Source organism: Microtus pennsylvanicus, chromosome 10 (genome assembly GCF_037038515.1).
Source record: "Microtus pennsylvanicus isolate mMicPen1 chromosome 10, mMicPen1.hap1, whole genome shotgun sequence".
Lineage (NCBI taxonomy): Eukaryota > Metazoa > Chordata > Mammalia > Rodentia > Cricetidae > Microtus > Microtus pennsylvanicus.
This window is the reverse complement of record NC_134588.1, coordinates 79,785,819-79,803,287: the sequence shown is the minus strand read 5'-3', so window position 1 is coordinate 79,803,287 and position 17,469 is coordinate 79,785,819. Positions and strand designations below refer to the sequence as shown.

General features: G+C 49.0%; 1 protein-coding gene across 5 annotated transcripts; it reads right to left on the bottom strand.

Annotated features, from left to right (window-relative positions):
* Window positions 1–1,673: 1,673 nt before the first annotated feature.
* On the bottom strand, window positions 1,674–13,326 carry Znf488 (zinc finger protein 488). Of its 5 annotated transcripts, XM_075988729.1 has the most exons (5): window positions 13,015–13,326; window positions 12,394–12,554; window positions 11,079–11,317; window positions 9,266–9,485; window positions 1,674–4,690 (listed from the first exon to the last, which is right to left on the bottom strand). In XM_075988729.1, exon 5 carries the CDS (start codon window positions 4,584–4,586, stop codon window positions 3,573–3,575), a length of 1,014 nt encoding a protein of 337 aa, XP_075844844.1. In that variant the 5' UTR covers window positions 4,587–4,690; window positions 9,266–9,485; window positions 11,079–11,317; window positions 12,394–12,554; window positions 13,015–13,326; the 3' UTR covers window positions 1,674–3,572. The 5 variants fall into 5 exon arrangements, with proteins under 5 accessions (XP_075844844.1, XP_075844843.1, XP_075844842.1 ...); XM_075988728.1 differs by lacking the exon at window positions 11,079–11,317 and having other exon boundaries at window positions 12,394–12,494; window positions 13,015–13,109; XM_075988727.1 differs by lacking the exon at window positions 11,079–11,317 and having other exon boundaries at window positions 13,015–13,077.
* Between the last annotated feature and the right edge of the window lie 4,143 nt (window positions 13,327–17,469).

Genomic DNA, 17,469 nt, shown 5'->3' with positions numbered 1-17,469 from the left:
GAAGGCACTCATCTGCCCATCTGTGTTAAACAGCAGCTGAGTTAGTCGACCACTACTTCCTTTAATCCCTGGCTTGCTGTTCTCTCTTTAAGTCTATTCCAGGCCATGCCCCATGGGAACTCACTGCCATGAGATGTCGAGGGGTTGGAGTGGCACCCGGTTATGCTGCTCTCTCTTTTATCTGATTCCCGGTTGGACCTGAGGAGGCTCCCCCCAGGAAACCTACCCAAGCTCTTGACCAAAGACCAAGGTGTGCCACGGCCATGCCTGCGCTCTGGCACCTTCGCCTATATGTGTTTTCCTAACCATATACAGTCACTTACGTTTAGATCCCTGACCTAAAGATCCAGGAATCTGTAACAAGCTCAGAATGAGGACCTGGCATCATAGTGGTTGGAGCTGTTTCCAAGATGATAGACAAAGAAAACCTCAATGGTGATCTAGACTCAGTGCTCTAAATGCTCAGGATACGAATGCTCAGGATACGGACTGGGTAAAGACCTTGTCTAGTAAGTTGAATTCAGAATGCCTTATTTCAGTCTCATTTCCAAATGCTTTTTTTTTCTTCTTGCGTGGCTGCAAACTGAGCCTTGTGTCTCACACCTACCAGGCAAACACCCTACTACTGCGTCATAAGCCCTTGCCCCTAAGGACTTCTTAGAAGCCTTAATTTTTCCAAGAATTCTTTTATTTGTTATTTACGGATGTGGGAGTGGTTGTGCTCCATGGGTGCCCATACCCCTGAGGCCACAAGAGGGTGTCAGATTCCCTGAAGCTGGAGTTTCAGGCCTGTGACAGCTCAGCGCTGGCGATGGGAACCCAGCTTGGGTCCCGTGGAAGATCAAGAACTGTGGACCACTGAGTCATCTCTACACCCTAGAAGGAATAAGTGAACTGTGTATAGGAGCAGCTGCCCCCTCTGTTCAGGCTGCTGTAAAAAAAAAATCCCTAGACTGAACGAGTATGAACAACAGGAATCTATGGCTCACAGTTTTAGAGCGTAAAAGAGGGACAGGTGTCAGCAGATGAAATGTCTTATGTGAGGACCTCCTCCAAGGTCAGAGGTTGTTCTTTTCAGCCATGATGTCAGAGAGAAAGCAGGGAGCTGAGACTTGAATGTGAATTTTGAGGAATGAAAAATATCCAGACTATTTTTTTATGAAAGAGAAAACTTAGGACGTCAGAGTTTAAAGTGACATGAAGGAGGAAGCCACAAGAGGAACCTTGATTTCCAGAGAAGCCTGGGAGCCCAGCCTGCTCACTCTGAGGAAGCCTGGGAGCCTAGGGTGCTCACTCTGAGGAAGCCTGGGAGCCCAGCGTGCTCACTCTGAGGAAGCCTGGGAGCCCAGCGTGCTCACTCTGAGGAAGCCTGGGAGCCCAGCGTGCTCACTCTGAGGAGCTGTGTCACTAACAAATCCTAAGTCATGAGCTCCTGAACATCCCTGAACTTGCAAATCTAAATGACTGCCAAACAGCTTGTGTTGGCAACAATCCTAAGCATCGTCTGCACCTTTTGGCAGAACCATCGCCCTTCCAAAGAGATGGCATAGAAACCGTGGGTCAATCCACTGTGCCAGAAATAAGCGTGTACACGCTCTTTGACAGATGCCATCTCCTGTCCCCCAGTGCCAACACCAGAGTTGTCAGGAACAAAGCCAGCGTCAGGCAGATCATTCATTTATTAACTCATCCATTTATTATTTCTTTCAGAAGATACCTGTTGAGTGTCTATTGTGTGTCTGCCTTGTCCAAGGTGATGGGAATACAGCAGGGAACAGACAGCAAACTCCCGCTCCTTCTAGTGAGGAGCACTACAGTGAACAAGGCAGATCTGTATGCTACTTAGTATACAGGACGGAGAAAAGTACTCGAGTGGGGTGTGTGTGTTTGTGTCTGTGTGTGTCTGTGCCTGTGTGTGTCTGTGTATATCTGTGTTTGTATCTATGTGTGTCTCTGTGTTGTGTGTTTATGCAAGTCTCTGTGTGGGTCTGTGTATATCTATGTGTGTGTTTGTGTCTGTGTGTCTGTATTTGTGTGTTTATGTAAGTCTCTATGTGTGTATCTGTGCCTGTGTGTGTCTGTATATATCTGTGTGTGTTTGTGTCTGTGCCTGTGTATATCTGTATGTGTCTCTCTGTGCATGTCTGTGTGTGTTTATGTAGGTCTCTGTGTCTGTGCCTGGGTATGTCTGTATATATCTGTATGTGTTTGTGCCTGTGTGTGTCTGTCTCTGTGTGTTTCTGTAAGTCTGTGTGTGTGTGTGCCTGTGTGTATCTGTGTATGTGTCTGTATGTGTTTATATGTCTATGTTTGTGCACAAGTAGCAAGAGTAAGTTGAAACTGGACATGAAGAGACTAGGCCAGACTCAAGTTCCAATCCTTGAGTCATGCCGTACTCCATGACCATGCTAGCTAAGCAGACACGCAGCATGCTGGAAAAGGCAGAACTCAGATCTGGCGGCCACAGGGTTTTGTTCTTCCACCGATACACCAGAGTGGTGGCCTTGGGGAAGTCATCAACCTTTTCAAGTTTGTCCCATAGTGTTGTGGCGACGTATGAAAATATAAAGTGCCCCCTGGGGACCTCATTCTGAGTGCCCTGCAGTTGCTCTTGCCTGCCCAACTCAGGATCACAAGGAAGGATGGACCCAGAAATCATGCTGAATTAGTGATGTATTTCTGTTTTCCTCTCCTCACATATTCACGGTGCGAAGACCCAGAGAACAGGACGGGTGAATTGCTAACCACTCCCTTATTGTGGATTCAGCCAGGCCACTTTCCTACTTGGTCACGTTGGACCTTGATCTACACTGACCCAGAGGTTACGCTTGTGACCCAGGCAGAGGCTGGGAATCTAGCTGGCATTTTGGCTGCCATCAGATGTTCCTAGCTTCACTGTGTGACCCAGCAGGGACAGGGAATGCAGCCTGAGCATGTCTACCACGTCAGGCTCACCCTCAGCTTTGCTGCAGGCTCGTGGCAGAGAAACACAGTCCTCGTTCACCTGAGATTTCACAAGTAATGTAACTGACCAGCGCACGCAGTGACCATGAGCCCCGTGTGCTCGGTGCTCGCAACCTACCAGGAAACAAGCTGGCCACTTCCCAGACACCTTCCTCAAGACAGATGACATTCTGCTAATGCACCACTTTAAAACAAGAGAACTGAGGGTCGGCAAGTTAAAGGAACAGATCCAAGTCCGCAGCTCAGCAGTGAAAGAGCCCAGACTGAATGCAGGCTTGCTGGTCAGAAAAGTCAAGGTGTTGTGTCCATGTGCTCCAGGCAGAGCAAGGGGAGCAGAGCCAGGAACAGCCCTCCACCCCAGGTCATGGGTCCCCTTATTCCCTAATCCCATGAGCGAAGCTCACCATTTCAATGAATGGCTTTCCAGGAAAACACATCACAAAAGCCGGGGGACATCTGACAAACTATAACTGAGCCATTCACCTCTGGGAAGCAAAGGGAACAACCTTGAAGAGTGTGACCACCTTCTCAATGCAGGCCAGGAGTCACCCATGCCTCACCACTGAGCACTGGGTACTATGGACATTGGGCTCCTCCTTAGCCATCCACTAACTGTGTGACGTCATATGTCTGGAAAGATGGTGGCGCTCCCGGAAGTACTCATGGCAAATGGGGCAAGTGAGAACTTCCTCTCTGCGTTTCTTAGAATGTGAGTCAGGGCCTCCATGCTCCCTTTTGTGGTGGGACCGCATGTGGAGGACCAGGTCAGCCGTCAGACGGAAGGCGAGGTTACACTTTGCACACCAGTTCTGAGTGGGCAAGCCTGGGGAGGAGAGTGTGGGTGGCAAGAGAACCCGGCAGGCTGTGACGGAAGGTGTCGAAGATATGGAAGCTTGCACCTGGGAGTGATCCAGCCATGGTGTGGGAGCCCCGTGGAAAGCATTGCAGAATAGAATGTTCTGGGACAGCATGTGCAATCTCCAGAAATCTCCCGTGAGCTTGAAAGCTGACAGCTGAGCCCAACATGGGATATCCACCGTAGTGATGAGTCCCGAGAGCTCCCATGGGCCCTCTGCGTTTCCACTGTCCGGAAACGCAGGGGAGCATGTGGGTTTCTCCACGGGGCGCGAGGCTGGCCTCCTGAAAGCGCTTCTCTTCCCACTCCGGGCCACACCTGGCCATACTGAGCACTCTGTGCCGTCGGTCAAGGCTCCGGGGAGATCCGGGGGCAGCTGCTGAGTGCCAAGCTGGCCTTCTGGGTCCTCTGGCTTCCTCTTCAGGGCTTGCATGTTGCCTGAGCTCTCCTGGAGACAGGACAGCTCTGTGAAGGAACCCTGCCTCTGCTCTGTGCAGGCCTTGTAACCCAGAGGCCTGTCCAGTCCAGCCTTGTCCAGTGCTGTTGATAGGCTCAGTTCAGAAGGGGCCAGATCTTGGCCACCCTTCCCTGCAGCAGCTCCAGAGTCCAGGAGGCTTGCTTTCTTGAGCAGTCCTGCCTGAATCTGCTTAGGTCCCATGAGTCTCCATCTTTTGTCAACTGAAGGGCTCAAAGAAGCTGCTTTTTCTTCAGCCATGGGATCAGAGGGGCCTGACAGGCTAAGCAAGGTGGATGTTCCAGCGACCATTAGTCTATAGGGCTTTGGAGTTCCAAAGGACTGATCCCTAGCTCAAGGAGGAGTTATGTGATCAGAAAGTCCCCAGTGAAGCCCGGACTGGATGCACTTGACCACTGCAGAAAAGGAGAGCAACAGTGAGGTGGGAACTGATCATTCAGTGTCCCCTGTAGGCTGACACCAGACAAACCCACTTTTCCTGGCCTTCCTTTGATGTCTGTGAAGTAGGAGCAGGGTCATCTGAGGAGCTCAGATAGTTTAGACACCAGCAGCGCACAGAGGCAGCTTTCTGCCAGAGAGAGCCCTGGAGCAGTGACGCCAGATAAATATGCCATGGCTCCATGCAGGGAAAGGCAGGGAAGCCTCAGAAACACCAATTGCGTTAACAAGTCTGGTTCAGAACCACAGAAGCTGGAGAGGTAGGGAAGGGATCCTGCTCTGGGACAGAAAACGGGAGATCCTGACACTTACCAATAACCTGACCCTGCAGGGAGAAAGAGAGTACCACAGCTCCCCCTCCAGGAGATGTCTGGCCTTGACTGATCCAGAGTCCGGAGGAAGCCACAGGATGGGGGAGGCAATGTGGACGGTTCATGGCTTCACTACCTTGGCGCCTGTGGCATGCCTTTCCTTCCCTGTCTCCTACACTAGCAGCCCCTTTCTCTACATCACGTCTCCAGCCTGCTTCCACTGGCTGTTTGGATTCCTCTGGACCAATCTTAGAGTCCTTGTCCCTGCTTTCCTCCTACTCCCACCCAAGCCTTGTATGGTCTGGCTGCTTTCCTTGTGGAGCCTGCTCTGGCTGAGTCCTGCTCTGGTCCCCGATAGGGAGTGGAGTCCTTTGGAAGTCAAGGACTTGATAGACAAGCCAAGGATGGGGGGGAAAGGGTGGGTTTTTGTTGGAGGGAGACTTTGGGGCTGCTTCATAGAGACCTCGCTTTCACCTCACCTGGATATGGCCACGCTGAGTCACAAAAGCAAAGCTATAGAGGGCTCACGGTACAAGTGGAAGGGAGGAACAAGGGCAGCCACAGCGGGATGCCACAGCAGAGGACGAAGGCCCCAGAGTCCCGAGGGATGCCAGTGCAGGGTCCTATGGGCATTCTTCCCACACTGTGGGAGTTAACCACCAAACATGTGCTTAGAAGTGACTTTTGCTCCCAGTGCAGCTTATAACTCAGCACCACTTCCTTTAGGAGCTGCAGATGTCTCCTACTGTGCAGACATGAGGGTCGCTCAGGAGCCTGTCTACCAAGCAAAGCCACGGCCTCAGCACCCTGCCCTCTCCTGCCTTAGTCAACATATTGCCCAGCTGCAGCCCTAGGCACAGCCTTCCCCGGGCAGGATGAGAGCCACATCTACTCTGCTGACCTCTCCGGCCCAGAAGAAAAAAATCTACGCTGCTGTCTACCCTCTGCATCCCCCAGAGGAGTCCTAGGTGAGGCATACAGCAAGCAATCAGAGGATACTGTCTGGATCAAAAGGCCCCCAAGCTAGCCAAAAAGAGGAGGGAGATTATTGCCTCTTGGGACAATAGAGCAGATATCTTATCATTTATGTCACCCAGCATCTTCCCATTCAAGTCCTGCTCCTACTACTGAGGTTCTCCGCTGCTACTCGGTCCCTGTCTTTCTCTACTCCAAGTCTACAGCTATCCCTCTGATGGTGGGACTTACTCTAGCCCCTTATCCTAATAAATTCCCTCTTTGCCACTTCTATCCAAAGCAGCCTGACTGTTCTAGAAGTGACAACCCCACCCAACTCGGAGAGCTCGCCTCCAGGACTCTGTCAGGGAGGATGTCAATACAACACACACTCACATGTGCACACGTGTGAGCAAGCACACAGGCCGAGGCTAGCAGCCAGCGGCACCATCCCTGCAGCCGTCAGTACTGGGAGAGCCTCTACCGTATTAGCCAAGTCTAGACAGCGTCAGCTGCCGGCTTGACTTTTCTGACAATTCTAATGTGTTTATACCCACATTAGCAGGTTCTCTTGCTGGTTGGTGGGCTGATTTTAATGCCTGTTATCAGGTGTGCTAGGCCACTTCAGGTACTGAAGGACAGGCAAAGGCTTCTATAGGCACCAGTGACCAGAGGGTCAGAGGAACGCTTGGCAGGTGTGGGCTGTGTCTGGCCTCTGCCTCACACTGAGGCACAGTCCACTCTCCACCTGGCCTTGTTCCTGTCTAGAGCCTCCTCCTCGACACTCACCAGACTCACTCTTGAGCCATCCCACAACTAACTCCACTCACTTCTCCTCGACCCATGTCCACTGCCTACTTGTCCCAAAGCACTGGGCATCCACAGATGAGCTAGCTTCTGACTGTGCCCTGGAGGTGCCATGGTTGAGAGGGGGACACCTAGGAGGCAATGCCATCAGCACTGTTCCGTTTCTGTAGGCCCATCCATCTGGTTCCAAAATTAAGAAATAGAACCAGACCCTCTCCTTTCACAGGCACTGGCAGAGTCACAGTGATGACTGGACCAGCATTCTAGAGGCTTCATCACTGGAGCAACTTCCCCTGAGCCAGAGTATGCGGAAGTGACTAGGCTCCTTACTCCCAGGGACTCGGGGGCTAGTTGGGCAGCTGCATAAACTAGCTGCCTTCTGCCTCCCTGTGCAGGAAGCACCCAGCACACGCATCTCCCACCTGCCCCTTTCTTTCAGAAGTCCGCAAAGAGATTAAAGCAACATCAACTTTCCGAGAGAGTTAAAATATAGAAGTTACCCAAAGTGCAGGAAAGGGGACCTCAACACACTCTTTTCTGACTAAAGCGTTTGTTTGCACAGCCGCTATGGCAAAAATAAATGCAAACAGAGTCGTACCCCTATGTGGGTCTGGGTCCCCAAGACCCTCATCATGCATACTGTGTGCTATCGGGATTAATTGGATCACCTCGGCTGCATCTAGCAGCAGACATCATGTTGACCCGTATTTTGAGAGTGCAGAGGTGATAGCGGGCACAGGGTAACCCTGAGCAAAGCAGCCAGCCCCTCAGTGTCCCAGGCCTCTACCTGCAAAATGTGCTAAAAACATCTCCAAGTCCATGCCTGATCTCCCAGGTGTAATTAATTGATAAATTGCTCCTCCCTCTCTCAAATAATAGCAGGTCTGTTTGAATCCCCACCAGTTTCTATTCCATGAGCCCACACAGACACACATGTACATTTACATAGGCACACTTGTGCACACACACACAAACACTTAACACAAACACTTAACACAGACAAATACACATATACTTTCACACAAACACTAACACACACATGTTCGCACAAACATATTCATACACATTAATACAAATACTCCCTCGATACACTAAAACACATACTCTGTCTCCTCTCTAATCTCAGATACTTCTCCAAAGTCAGCTGGGTCCAGATAATGTTATATCCAAGCATGTTCGAGAACCTGCATCAAAATTCCCTGATCTCACCTCTGCAGAGACCCTATAGTGCCACCTTCATGGTCCAGGCAGCATTTTTCAAGCAGAGACAGCTCATCCCAGGAGCCAGAACATTCAGTGGCATGCAAGCAGATATGACTGCCCTCTTCTGAGGGGCATGCAGGGCAGAAAGTTGGTCACCAGCATGCTCCATTACATAAAAAGAAAAGTGGTGATAATCTATTCAAGTGTGTATAGACCAGCAGTTCCTTGCATTTGATTTCACTTAATTTTCACACAAAAATTGTGGTGCTTTGTGTTTCTCAACTCAACATTTTTGCCAACCTATCCCATGTCATTTTTGCTCAACTCCACAGGGCAGCTTTTGACACCACTGTGAATCTGGAGAAAGCCAGATTTTGAGTTAGAGATCATGTCCCATTGATGCCATCATCCCAAACCTTAAAAACGGGGTGGGAGAAAAGGGGGAAAGAATAATGTTACTAAGGAGAAACCGAAAGGAGAATTGGAATAGACAAAAGCAAACTAAAACTAAATAGAGGAAGGAACAACGAAGGATGTGTGTGTGTGTGTGTGTGTGTGTGTGTGTGTATGCGCGCGCGCTATGTGTGTGTGCTTAGATGAGAGTGCACACCTATCAGCATGTGCATTTGGATGTACATGCCTTTGTACACGGTTGTGTGCACATGTATGTTGACATGTGAAATCTTTGCCTGCCTCCCTGAGACTACCTCTGGCTTGTGAATCAGCATTGTTTGGTGTTAACTGCAGGCAAGTCTCAGGATTTCCTGTAAAGCCCGTCCCGGGCCCTGCTCCCACGTCTACCTCCATGAAAACTGCTGGATGGAAGCCTCTCAAAATGGAATATCATGTGAGGCTGCTATGGCTCACTCCTGCCAGAACCCTGCTGCCTCCGTGTGCTCACCTCTCTTGTACAGACTCCCAGCCTTTAACACCAGCGTCTGTCTGAGGGCCGGGGTCAATCTGATTCTTCTGCAGCTGCATCTATATCCCCTCATCCCTGGACTTCCCAGATGGCCACCACAGATGGGGGAGCTCATCTCCACATCCCGACCACAGAGCTCTGTGAGTCACAAGCCTGACCCCGTCTCCCACCTCACCTGCACCCCTGCCACCCTGCGTGTCTGTGGACCTGCGCCCTGCCCCTGCACAGCTGTTTTCTGGGCAGACTGGAACTGCCCCTTCCCCTTTCTCCTCCCGCAGACGCCAGCTGCCCTAGGCAGTGACGGATCTATGCAGCCCTTGTTCCTTGCTCTGCACCTCATATGAAAAGACTCTTTGTTGTCCTGGGCTGTCCTCAATGGCCTCAGTTCATCCCGGGCTCTCCATCCTGACACTCTTTATGGGTGCGCATCACTTCATCATTGTATCTGCTCCACTAAAAGGCTTTTCTTATCATTCTTGGCTCTGTTCACTCTGGTGTCCACAAGGCACAAATTGAACAAAATGGTTCAGAGCCACTCACTCCATGTTCTTCTTTCTGGAAAAAAAAGATGACATACTAAGACCCTCTCACGTTTCTCGGAGTCCTCAGATCATATGACAATCCTATGATCCGGAGTGCTTTCTGACACCAGAATCCCCAGATCAACAAGGTCCATCTTTCCTGCCATAGATACTTCTCCCTGTAGCGCCTATCTCGTGAGCTGCGAATCAGGGTACTGCTATTTACTAACACAGCAAGTGCAGCATTTTGAGAGATCAGTCTGTTTCCAGTTTTATTACTCATGCTCAGGTACAAACTACAGCCTCATCGGTCCAATCTCTAAAAGGCTCTGGTTACACTCTCCCAAGCAGCCTCGCTGTTCCCGCTACTGTGGAGCCCCATTTACATCATCAAGGTCAAGTGCACAGACTCTAGGGACAGAAGACCTGGACTCCATCATTCTCTGCCATTATCCACACTAGGACCTCTGCTTCCCCCTCTGTAAAGGGAACGTGTGGATACTCTACCCCCATGGATTGCCATGAAGATTGGTTACAACGGCCTAACTAAAGTGCCAAGGAACCTGGCTCAGCACTCAGTGTGAAGACAAATTGGATGTCATGTTTATCACAAAGTGACAGTCACCTCATAGCTACCTTTCCATTGCTTGTGAACTCAAAGAAACTAGCACACGGTGCTGTTAAACAAATAAGCAAATAGCAAGGGCACTTCTTTCCTTGTGCTCTGTTTATAGACGCTAAGATTCTTGTTAAACTGGATGCCTCCGAGTCTGAAAGTCCTCTGAACACTGTATTAACTCTCATGGGTCCGAGTTGCAGTTCAGAAGCTAGTTCTGCTCCATGACACCAGACACCCTGCTAGTCTGTCTCATGCATTTGCTTCTCAGTCGAAACAAAAGAAGGCATTAAACAACCAGTGTTCCAGTCTTTGGGAGTCCCTAGTCTCTGGAATCTTCCCTTTTGGAAGATTCCAGAATATAATCATGCATTCACATCTGTATAAGAATGATGACCACCTGTGTTTTCTTGTGGGGAGTGCTCATGTTTCTAGGCATCTCCCAGCTCTGGGATGTTAAAAACATTGGGAACATAAAAGCTTTCCAGGCTTTCATAGAGAAACAGAGCTGAGAGCTCTCTAGCCATCTCCTAGGGGTTTCCATGTCCAGCTAAAGCTTTAGTCTTCTAGAGTAAGGCTGCTCAAACTCAAGCAACATCAGTTCCCAGGACTACAGTGAAGCTAGACTCAGGACTAATCCAGCTTGGCCATGTAGAGCCACAAACAGGTAGATGACATATCTTCACCCCCCACCCCCAAGCCCAGGAATCTTCAGAAACAGAGCCAATGAACTCAGAGGACTAAAATGGTGCTTCACAGGGGCTCTACTGGGTGGATTCAGGGTTAGCTATGGCCATTGCTGGCCAGGACACTAAAGCAATGAGCGGTACTCCAATAAACATCAACTGACCAGCAAGTAGTGTTATCTAAGGTGATATTTCAACTAGAACTTGTGGGGCTGAAGTAGCCCTATGGACTCAGATTCCAAGACGTAGCCTGAGCTGCAGACTCAGCCCAGCTACTCACTCAATAGGTGCAGGACCCAGGACAACCACTCAGGGTGTTAATCACCTTATAAATAATGCTGGAATAGTGATATCTACTTCAGGGTGCTTCTAGTTGGATTCAGTGAGGGAGCTTGTAAGATCTCAACACAGGAAGATCTTGCTGCTGGTACTATTGGAAAGGAAGAGCAGGTGTCGTGCCTAGCCAGGGTTTCACCTCCAGGGCAGCATTCACAGGATAAAGTACATGGCTTATCTACCAGGCTGGTCAACAGAGACCCTTTTATACTCAAGCAGTAGCATTTTCTAAAGAGAAAAGAGTAGGGACATTTTTATAAAGATACAAGACTGTGCAATGAAGGGAAATAAAACTTAAAACCCTGAGACTCAAGACTTCACTTCGTATACTTTTTAAATGGCTTATCTGTTCTAAACATACATCGCCAACTCCTGGATTTCTGGAAAAGAAATCTGCCAAACAAAATTGCCATGTGATTCTAAATCAGCCGGAAAGCCCCCCTTTCCCCACTGCCACTGCCCGTTCTGTGTCGCTGACATCAGTGGTTGGAGGACTCACAAGACAGCTGCACTCCCTAACGCTGAACAGTCTCCAGTCCGAAGCTCCCAGCGGAACACAGTCTCTAATCCAAAGCTCCCAGCTCATGCTCATCAATTGTCCTAACTCTTTAGTATAACACCGCCTACTCTTCTACCAACCCCACCACCATCCTCATTGACCAGATTCTACTTCCGCTCAGGTTTGTGTGGCTTACAGGTTGTCAAGCTTCCTTTTCTGCATCGGTAAAAAGTTAAGCTGGCAGAATTATCATCAGAGGCACAATAAACGACAAGGTCAATTTAAATTGTGTCTAAGAAGCCAAGGCTGCCAACCTTAATGGATAATTAACATATTTGAAAACAAGCAAGTTTGTGTATGCTTTGTATGTGCTTTTGAATAGAAAGACATACCATAAATATCATTAAACGTGAAATTATGTTTTTGCCAAGACTAAACCTTTAACAAAGCGCTTAAAATCGCTTTGATATGCAAGCTGCATTTGGTTCCCTAACAATTTAAGCAGGCTGTCTCTCCTAGATTTCTTCCATTTAAAATGTGTGTAAGCTAATCTCTGAGGGTAACATGAAATGACTTCACATCTACCTCATGGAGAAGAAACACACCCAGCCCTGGGCTCCCATTGTCTTCCTACAGTCCAGCCCAGAACACCACCGCCTCGGTGCCCCAGAACCTGACAGACACAGCTTGGCCAAAAGGCACGCATGATTGCAGCTGTCCCCTCAACGCTACTTGGCTTTCCTGGCGGGCTGTCTGTGCCTATTAGGAAAGAACACGGTTTCAAGGAAAGGACACAGCATCTTACCGAAACAAGGTAATTTTTTTTCTGCTCATCCTGAAGACTCAGACATTAATGTATTTTTCCACACCAGACACTGAGTTTCCTTTCCAGATCTTGATAAATATCTGTTGAAGAACACATCTGTGATCAGGTCATGGTTCTTACCACGGTACTCAGCACAAGCCCTGTTGAGAATAATAGAGTGCAGGGATGCGTGCATGAAAACATGAAATCAAGAACTACAACGCGCGCGCGCACACACACACACAAAGAAGTCAGTCTAGGAGAAAAACCAGACAGAATTATGTACAGAAAAGATGTGGGGGCAGAGGGAAGAAAAGAGGAGGAAGAGAAGATTAAAAAAAGAAGAAGAAGAAGAAGAAGAAGAAGAAAGGAAAGGAACGGAGTGCAAGGAGAAACCGCCAATAAAGGTAAATTCCTACAAGGAAAAAAAGTGAGAGAATAGAGACACAAGAAGATGGGCCCCAGGGAGTGGACTAGAGAAAGATGTAGGAGGAGCAGGCCACAGATGGCAGGGAAATCCCGGTCCCAGAGCTAAGACTTGCGAATTCTACCCGGAGGGGTGGGGGGAGGCCATGGGATGGAAAGGCATTCCGCCGCCTCTCCTGCCGGCGCTAGTCTCACCTGGGCTCTGAGCAGTGCCAGCGAGGCCGGCGGGTACCAGCTGCAGGGTGGCCAGCCTGAGCTGCTGAACTTGGCTGGGGAGCCCAAGGGAGTCCAGGCCCCGCCTCGGGGGCGGGACCTTCAGGTCGCTAGCCCATTGGGTCCCCACCCCTGGCCCTTCTAAGCTCCCAGGGACCTAGGTCTGGAGCTGGACTCCCCCGGACTCTCCCGCCTGGCCCTCAGGCTCCGGAGACTGAAGGACAGTCTGGAGCTCCAGGCTCAGTCCTGCTGCGTTTGGAAGTCGCGTCTTCTCTCACCTCTGAGCTGTTGCACAGTGCACTTCAGCATCTAGGCTCTTGAACCCTCCTGGCCCTGGCTGTAGTGACAGCTTGGTGGCGCGTGCCCTGCATGAGATGTACAAGGACCCGTCTGCTCTCAATCTGCTTTCCCCTAACCGCCAGAAAAGCCTCCTGGGCTGCAGTTTCACAGCGCTCTCCTGGCCTTCACTGGAGTATCCGCTGCCCCCCCCCCCCCCTCTTTACCAAGTTGGGAACAGCGGCGAGGTCCCTGGCTGCCATCAAAAAGCAGGTGTCCTCCAGAGAACTATTCCGGAAAAAAAGGGGTAGAGGCAGGCAGAAAGGGTCTCTGTGAGAGAGATGACTGAGATGGGTGCCCATAAGGCCGTGTTCTGCAGGACCAGGGATTTTCCGGGAAGATGGGGTAGACTCAGGGGCAGGGTGGTACTTGGCCCATCGCTCCTGTGTATGAGCCCTAATGTTTGAACCTGCGTCGCTAATCCTCTTGAAGTCAGTAGGGAAAGGAGACTCCTTTGGGAGCTAAAAGGAAAACGCTCCCAGTTCCCCAGCTCCTTCTTTCACTCATTGATGGACACAATTATTATGAGGACACCAGGGATCCAGGATGCACTGAGATAAACAGCGGACTCTCCAGAGCCTTCCCCTGGGCTTCCGGAATCTGTTACCAAAGTAAATGGGGGGTGGGTAAGGTTGGAGCTGCACATCCCTTAGAATCACAGGTCTTAGTCAATGTTCTATTCCTGTGACCATGACCACAGCAACTCTTATAAAGGAAAGCTTCAGAGGCTGAGTACATTATCATCATGGCGGAGAGCTTAGCTGCATTCAGGCAGGTGGTGGAGGAGTAGCTGAGAGCTGCATGCAGGTCCACGGGCAGAGAGGTAGACTCTAGGCTTGGCATGGGCTTTTGAAACCTCAAAGCCCATCCCCAGCGACACACTTCCTCCAACAAGGCCACCCTTTCTAATCCTTCTAATACTTTCAAATACTTTCTCTGGTGACCAAGCATTCAAATGCATGAGCCCACGAGAGCCATTCTTATCTAAATTACCACAGGGATGTTTTCACAGCAATCTTTTTGTTAACAGAGAGGAGAATAGAAATTAAGCACCTGACCAGAACTCCAAGCACCCACACAGGCAATCATCAAGGTCAGAGAAACACATCGGAGAAGCCGTTAAGCTCAAAACATGGATTACCCGGGAGATGCTGACTGTCAAATAGCCACTAGTACTCGTGGACATCAGGTTGGAAGGTCTCTGGGTGCCTTGGAAAACGACGTACATATTTACACTTAGGTGTCCACCTGCACTGTTACTCGGGAGTGAGCACAAAGCAAAGATATCGTCAGAGGTGCAAAGCCACCACCAATGTTGGTTAAAAAAAAAAAAGCTATGCAGTGCAAAGAGGCTAAAAGCATGCAAAGCTAAGTGAATGATACATTAGCATCAGTTGGGAAGTTCTTTGAAGAGGAAGGAGTAGAGGAAACAGAGGACTAGGGATGCAGAGTACTGACTGCAAGGAAGTTGTAACCAGGGCAGATAGGGCATCTGAAGTTTTTAACATGTGCGGACTTCCAGACTGCTGGGCCCAGCTATTGGCTAGAAGCAGCCTGGGAGGTGGTCTGTTTGATGGGGTTGTGTCGTAGAGTAAGAGAATGGGGTAGATTCTAGTAATACTCCCCTCCAGTTACACACACACACACACACACATACACACACACACACACACACACACACACACACACACACACGGGGTAGAGATCTGAAGGGTGACATTAAATGACACACACAGAAGGGAAAACCAAACGGTGACATTGAATGGCACACTCAGAAGGGCAGGTAAAACTCATTTTGTCAAGCTGCATACATTTAAAAGAGACATACCTAAGGACAAGCAAAATAGAAACAAGGTCATAAATAGGACAGGGATGGTGAGCAGACCAAAAGAAATAGTCTTCAGCGTTGGAAACTTAAAGAGAACCAGTTCCTAATGAAAGTGATTTATTAACCAAGAAAGCAACAAACTTTCTAAATGTGCATGCATCTATAAAGAAAGCGAATTATATCTAAAAAGGGGCGTTTTCTCAAATTCCCCATTACACTGAATGTCAATATGACACTAGAACACGTACCAAAATTTAGAAGATGTAAACAGTAAGACAATTAATTACTAGGTTCTATTCAATGAGGCTCTCCCGAATCATGTGTTAAGATAAATTCTCCCCAAAAAAATAAACTTAAAAGAAATTGTGCAAGTCAGGTTCTCTGATTACAATGAAATTAGTGTGGAAAGTGATGGCAAACAGAATGTTAAACACATACACAAAACTGAAATCTTTAATCAATACATATAATTCTGTTTCTTAGGAGAAATCACTCAAAACAATGCACACAAAATTTTTAAATATTCTATGAAAGAAGAAATGGGGTTTGTATCCCAAAAAGTTTATATTAACCAAAAAGGGGAGAAATAAATGAAGTAGAAATCTAACCAAATGTATTAGAAAATGAATAGCAAAACAAATCTCAAGGAACTGAAAAGAAATGATTTTTAAAAGGAACATATATGTTAAATAAATAACAAAAGTACAGCAGATCTTAGAGCCTGCGCTCCAGAGTTTGTATCATTGCAAAGGTCCAGGGCAGACCTGACACCAACAGACACGGCAGAAGTCATGTCAGGTCACCAAGACCACCATTTTGTCCTGGACAAGCAAATGCCTGCCCAGACCAGTCTCCAAGTGACTCTGGTAAAGTAACAGCTGCTCTCCTTGTCACTGTATTGTCACAGAAGCTCAGGGACTCCTGTTTCTATGGAAGAACAGGCAAAGCCATTGTGGTCAGAACCCATAACACAGCCCTCTGTGACCGACTTACTTCCTGAAGGCAAGGAGCCCACTCGAGGGCTTCTGAGCACTGTACCAATATCTTGGCCCCATCTGGGTCTTTGATACTGCTCAGCCCATTGGCTACCAGAGATTTCCTTCTCAGCCATCTGGGCAAGCCACTAGGGCCTATGTGGAGACTGCAGCCACTACTGTGGCTTCTCTCTGACACTCAGAGCCCCTTGCCTTTGTAATGTGGAATTTCCCTCTGTATGCTATGATTACCATTGATTAATAAAGAAATGCTTTGAGCCTATGGCAAGGCAGAACAGAACTAGGTGGAGAAAGCTAGGCTGTATGCTGGGAGAAAGAAGGGCAGAGTCAGAGAGACGCCATGGAGCTGCAGGAGACAGACGTTGGTCAGAACTTTAGCAGGTAAGCCACAGCCACGTGGCCATACACAAATTAATAGAATTGGGTTAAATTAAGATGTAAGAGTTAGCCAATAAGAAGCTAGAGTTAAGGGGCCAAGCAGTGATTTAATAAGTACAGTTTCTGTTTGGTTATTTCGGGTCTGAGCTGCCCAGCAGCCAGGAACGAACTAGCTGCCTTCCTACAACACCTTGTTTTCTGCATTTGATTGTTTCCTGTCCTACAAGCAGTCTAATCTGTCTAAAAGTAGAGCTGGGTAGACTGTACTGACCCTCAGGCCCTTCCTGGCTGTCAAAGGAAGGCAAGGGGACTGGATTTGAAAGAGCGGCCTGGATTCCTTCCTTCCTGAGCAAGCTGAAGCACGGCAGAAGTGCAGCCAATAGAAGGCTCCGGCAGTCCTGGCTGGCTGAGTGCTTTTTTCCTTGTTGTCTGCATCCTCTCAACACCCCAGGCGGTTGGTGTCCTGGGTGTGGTGCTCGCAGGATGTCCAAGGCATCCTGGGTGTTGATGACAAGATGGAAGTTTTCTTCTGGTCTGGGTTCCTTCTGCCATCATCTCTCTCATATCTCCTTCTTCTTGGAAATCGTGGTCCTAGGCTTCAGCTCCCAAGCCAGGCCAGCAATCTTCCCTCTGAAAGAGAATCCCACCCTCGGCCTAGCTCAGTAACAACAAACAGATCATTGGTGGCTAAGCCAGCACAGGTAGGGAAGTGGAGGGTGAGCTTTTGGAAATGACAGTCACTTCCAGAGAGTGCCTGTGGGGCCAAAGAAAATACTCAATGGTTGCCCTGTTACCTGTGTCTTACCTTCTCCCATGGAAGCCTGCTGTGAGGGCCAGTGGGGCTAAGCCACACCCTGGGATGGATGGGGAGGGCTGTTGACCCAAGGGAAGATGTGAAAT

Excerpts from the sequence above, each read along its gene's own strand:
- Znf488 (XM_075988729.1), bottom strand. The coding sequence starts at position 4,586 with ATGGTCGCTGGAACATCCACCTTGCTTAGCCTGTCAGGCCCCTCTGAT.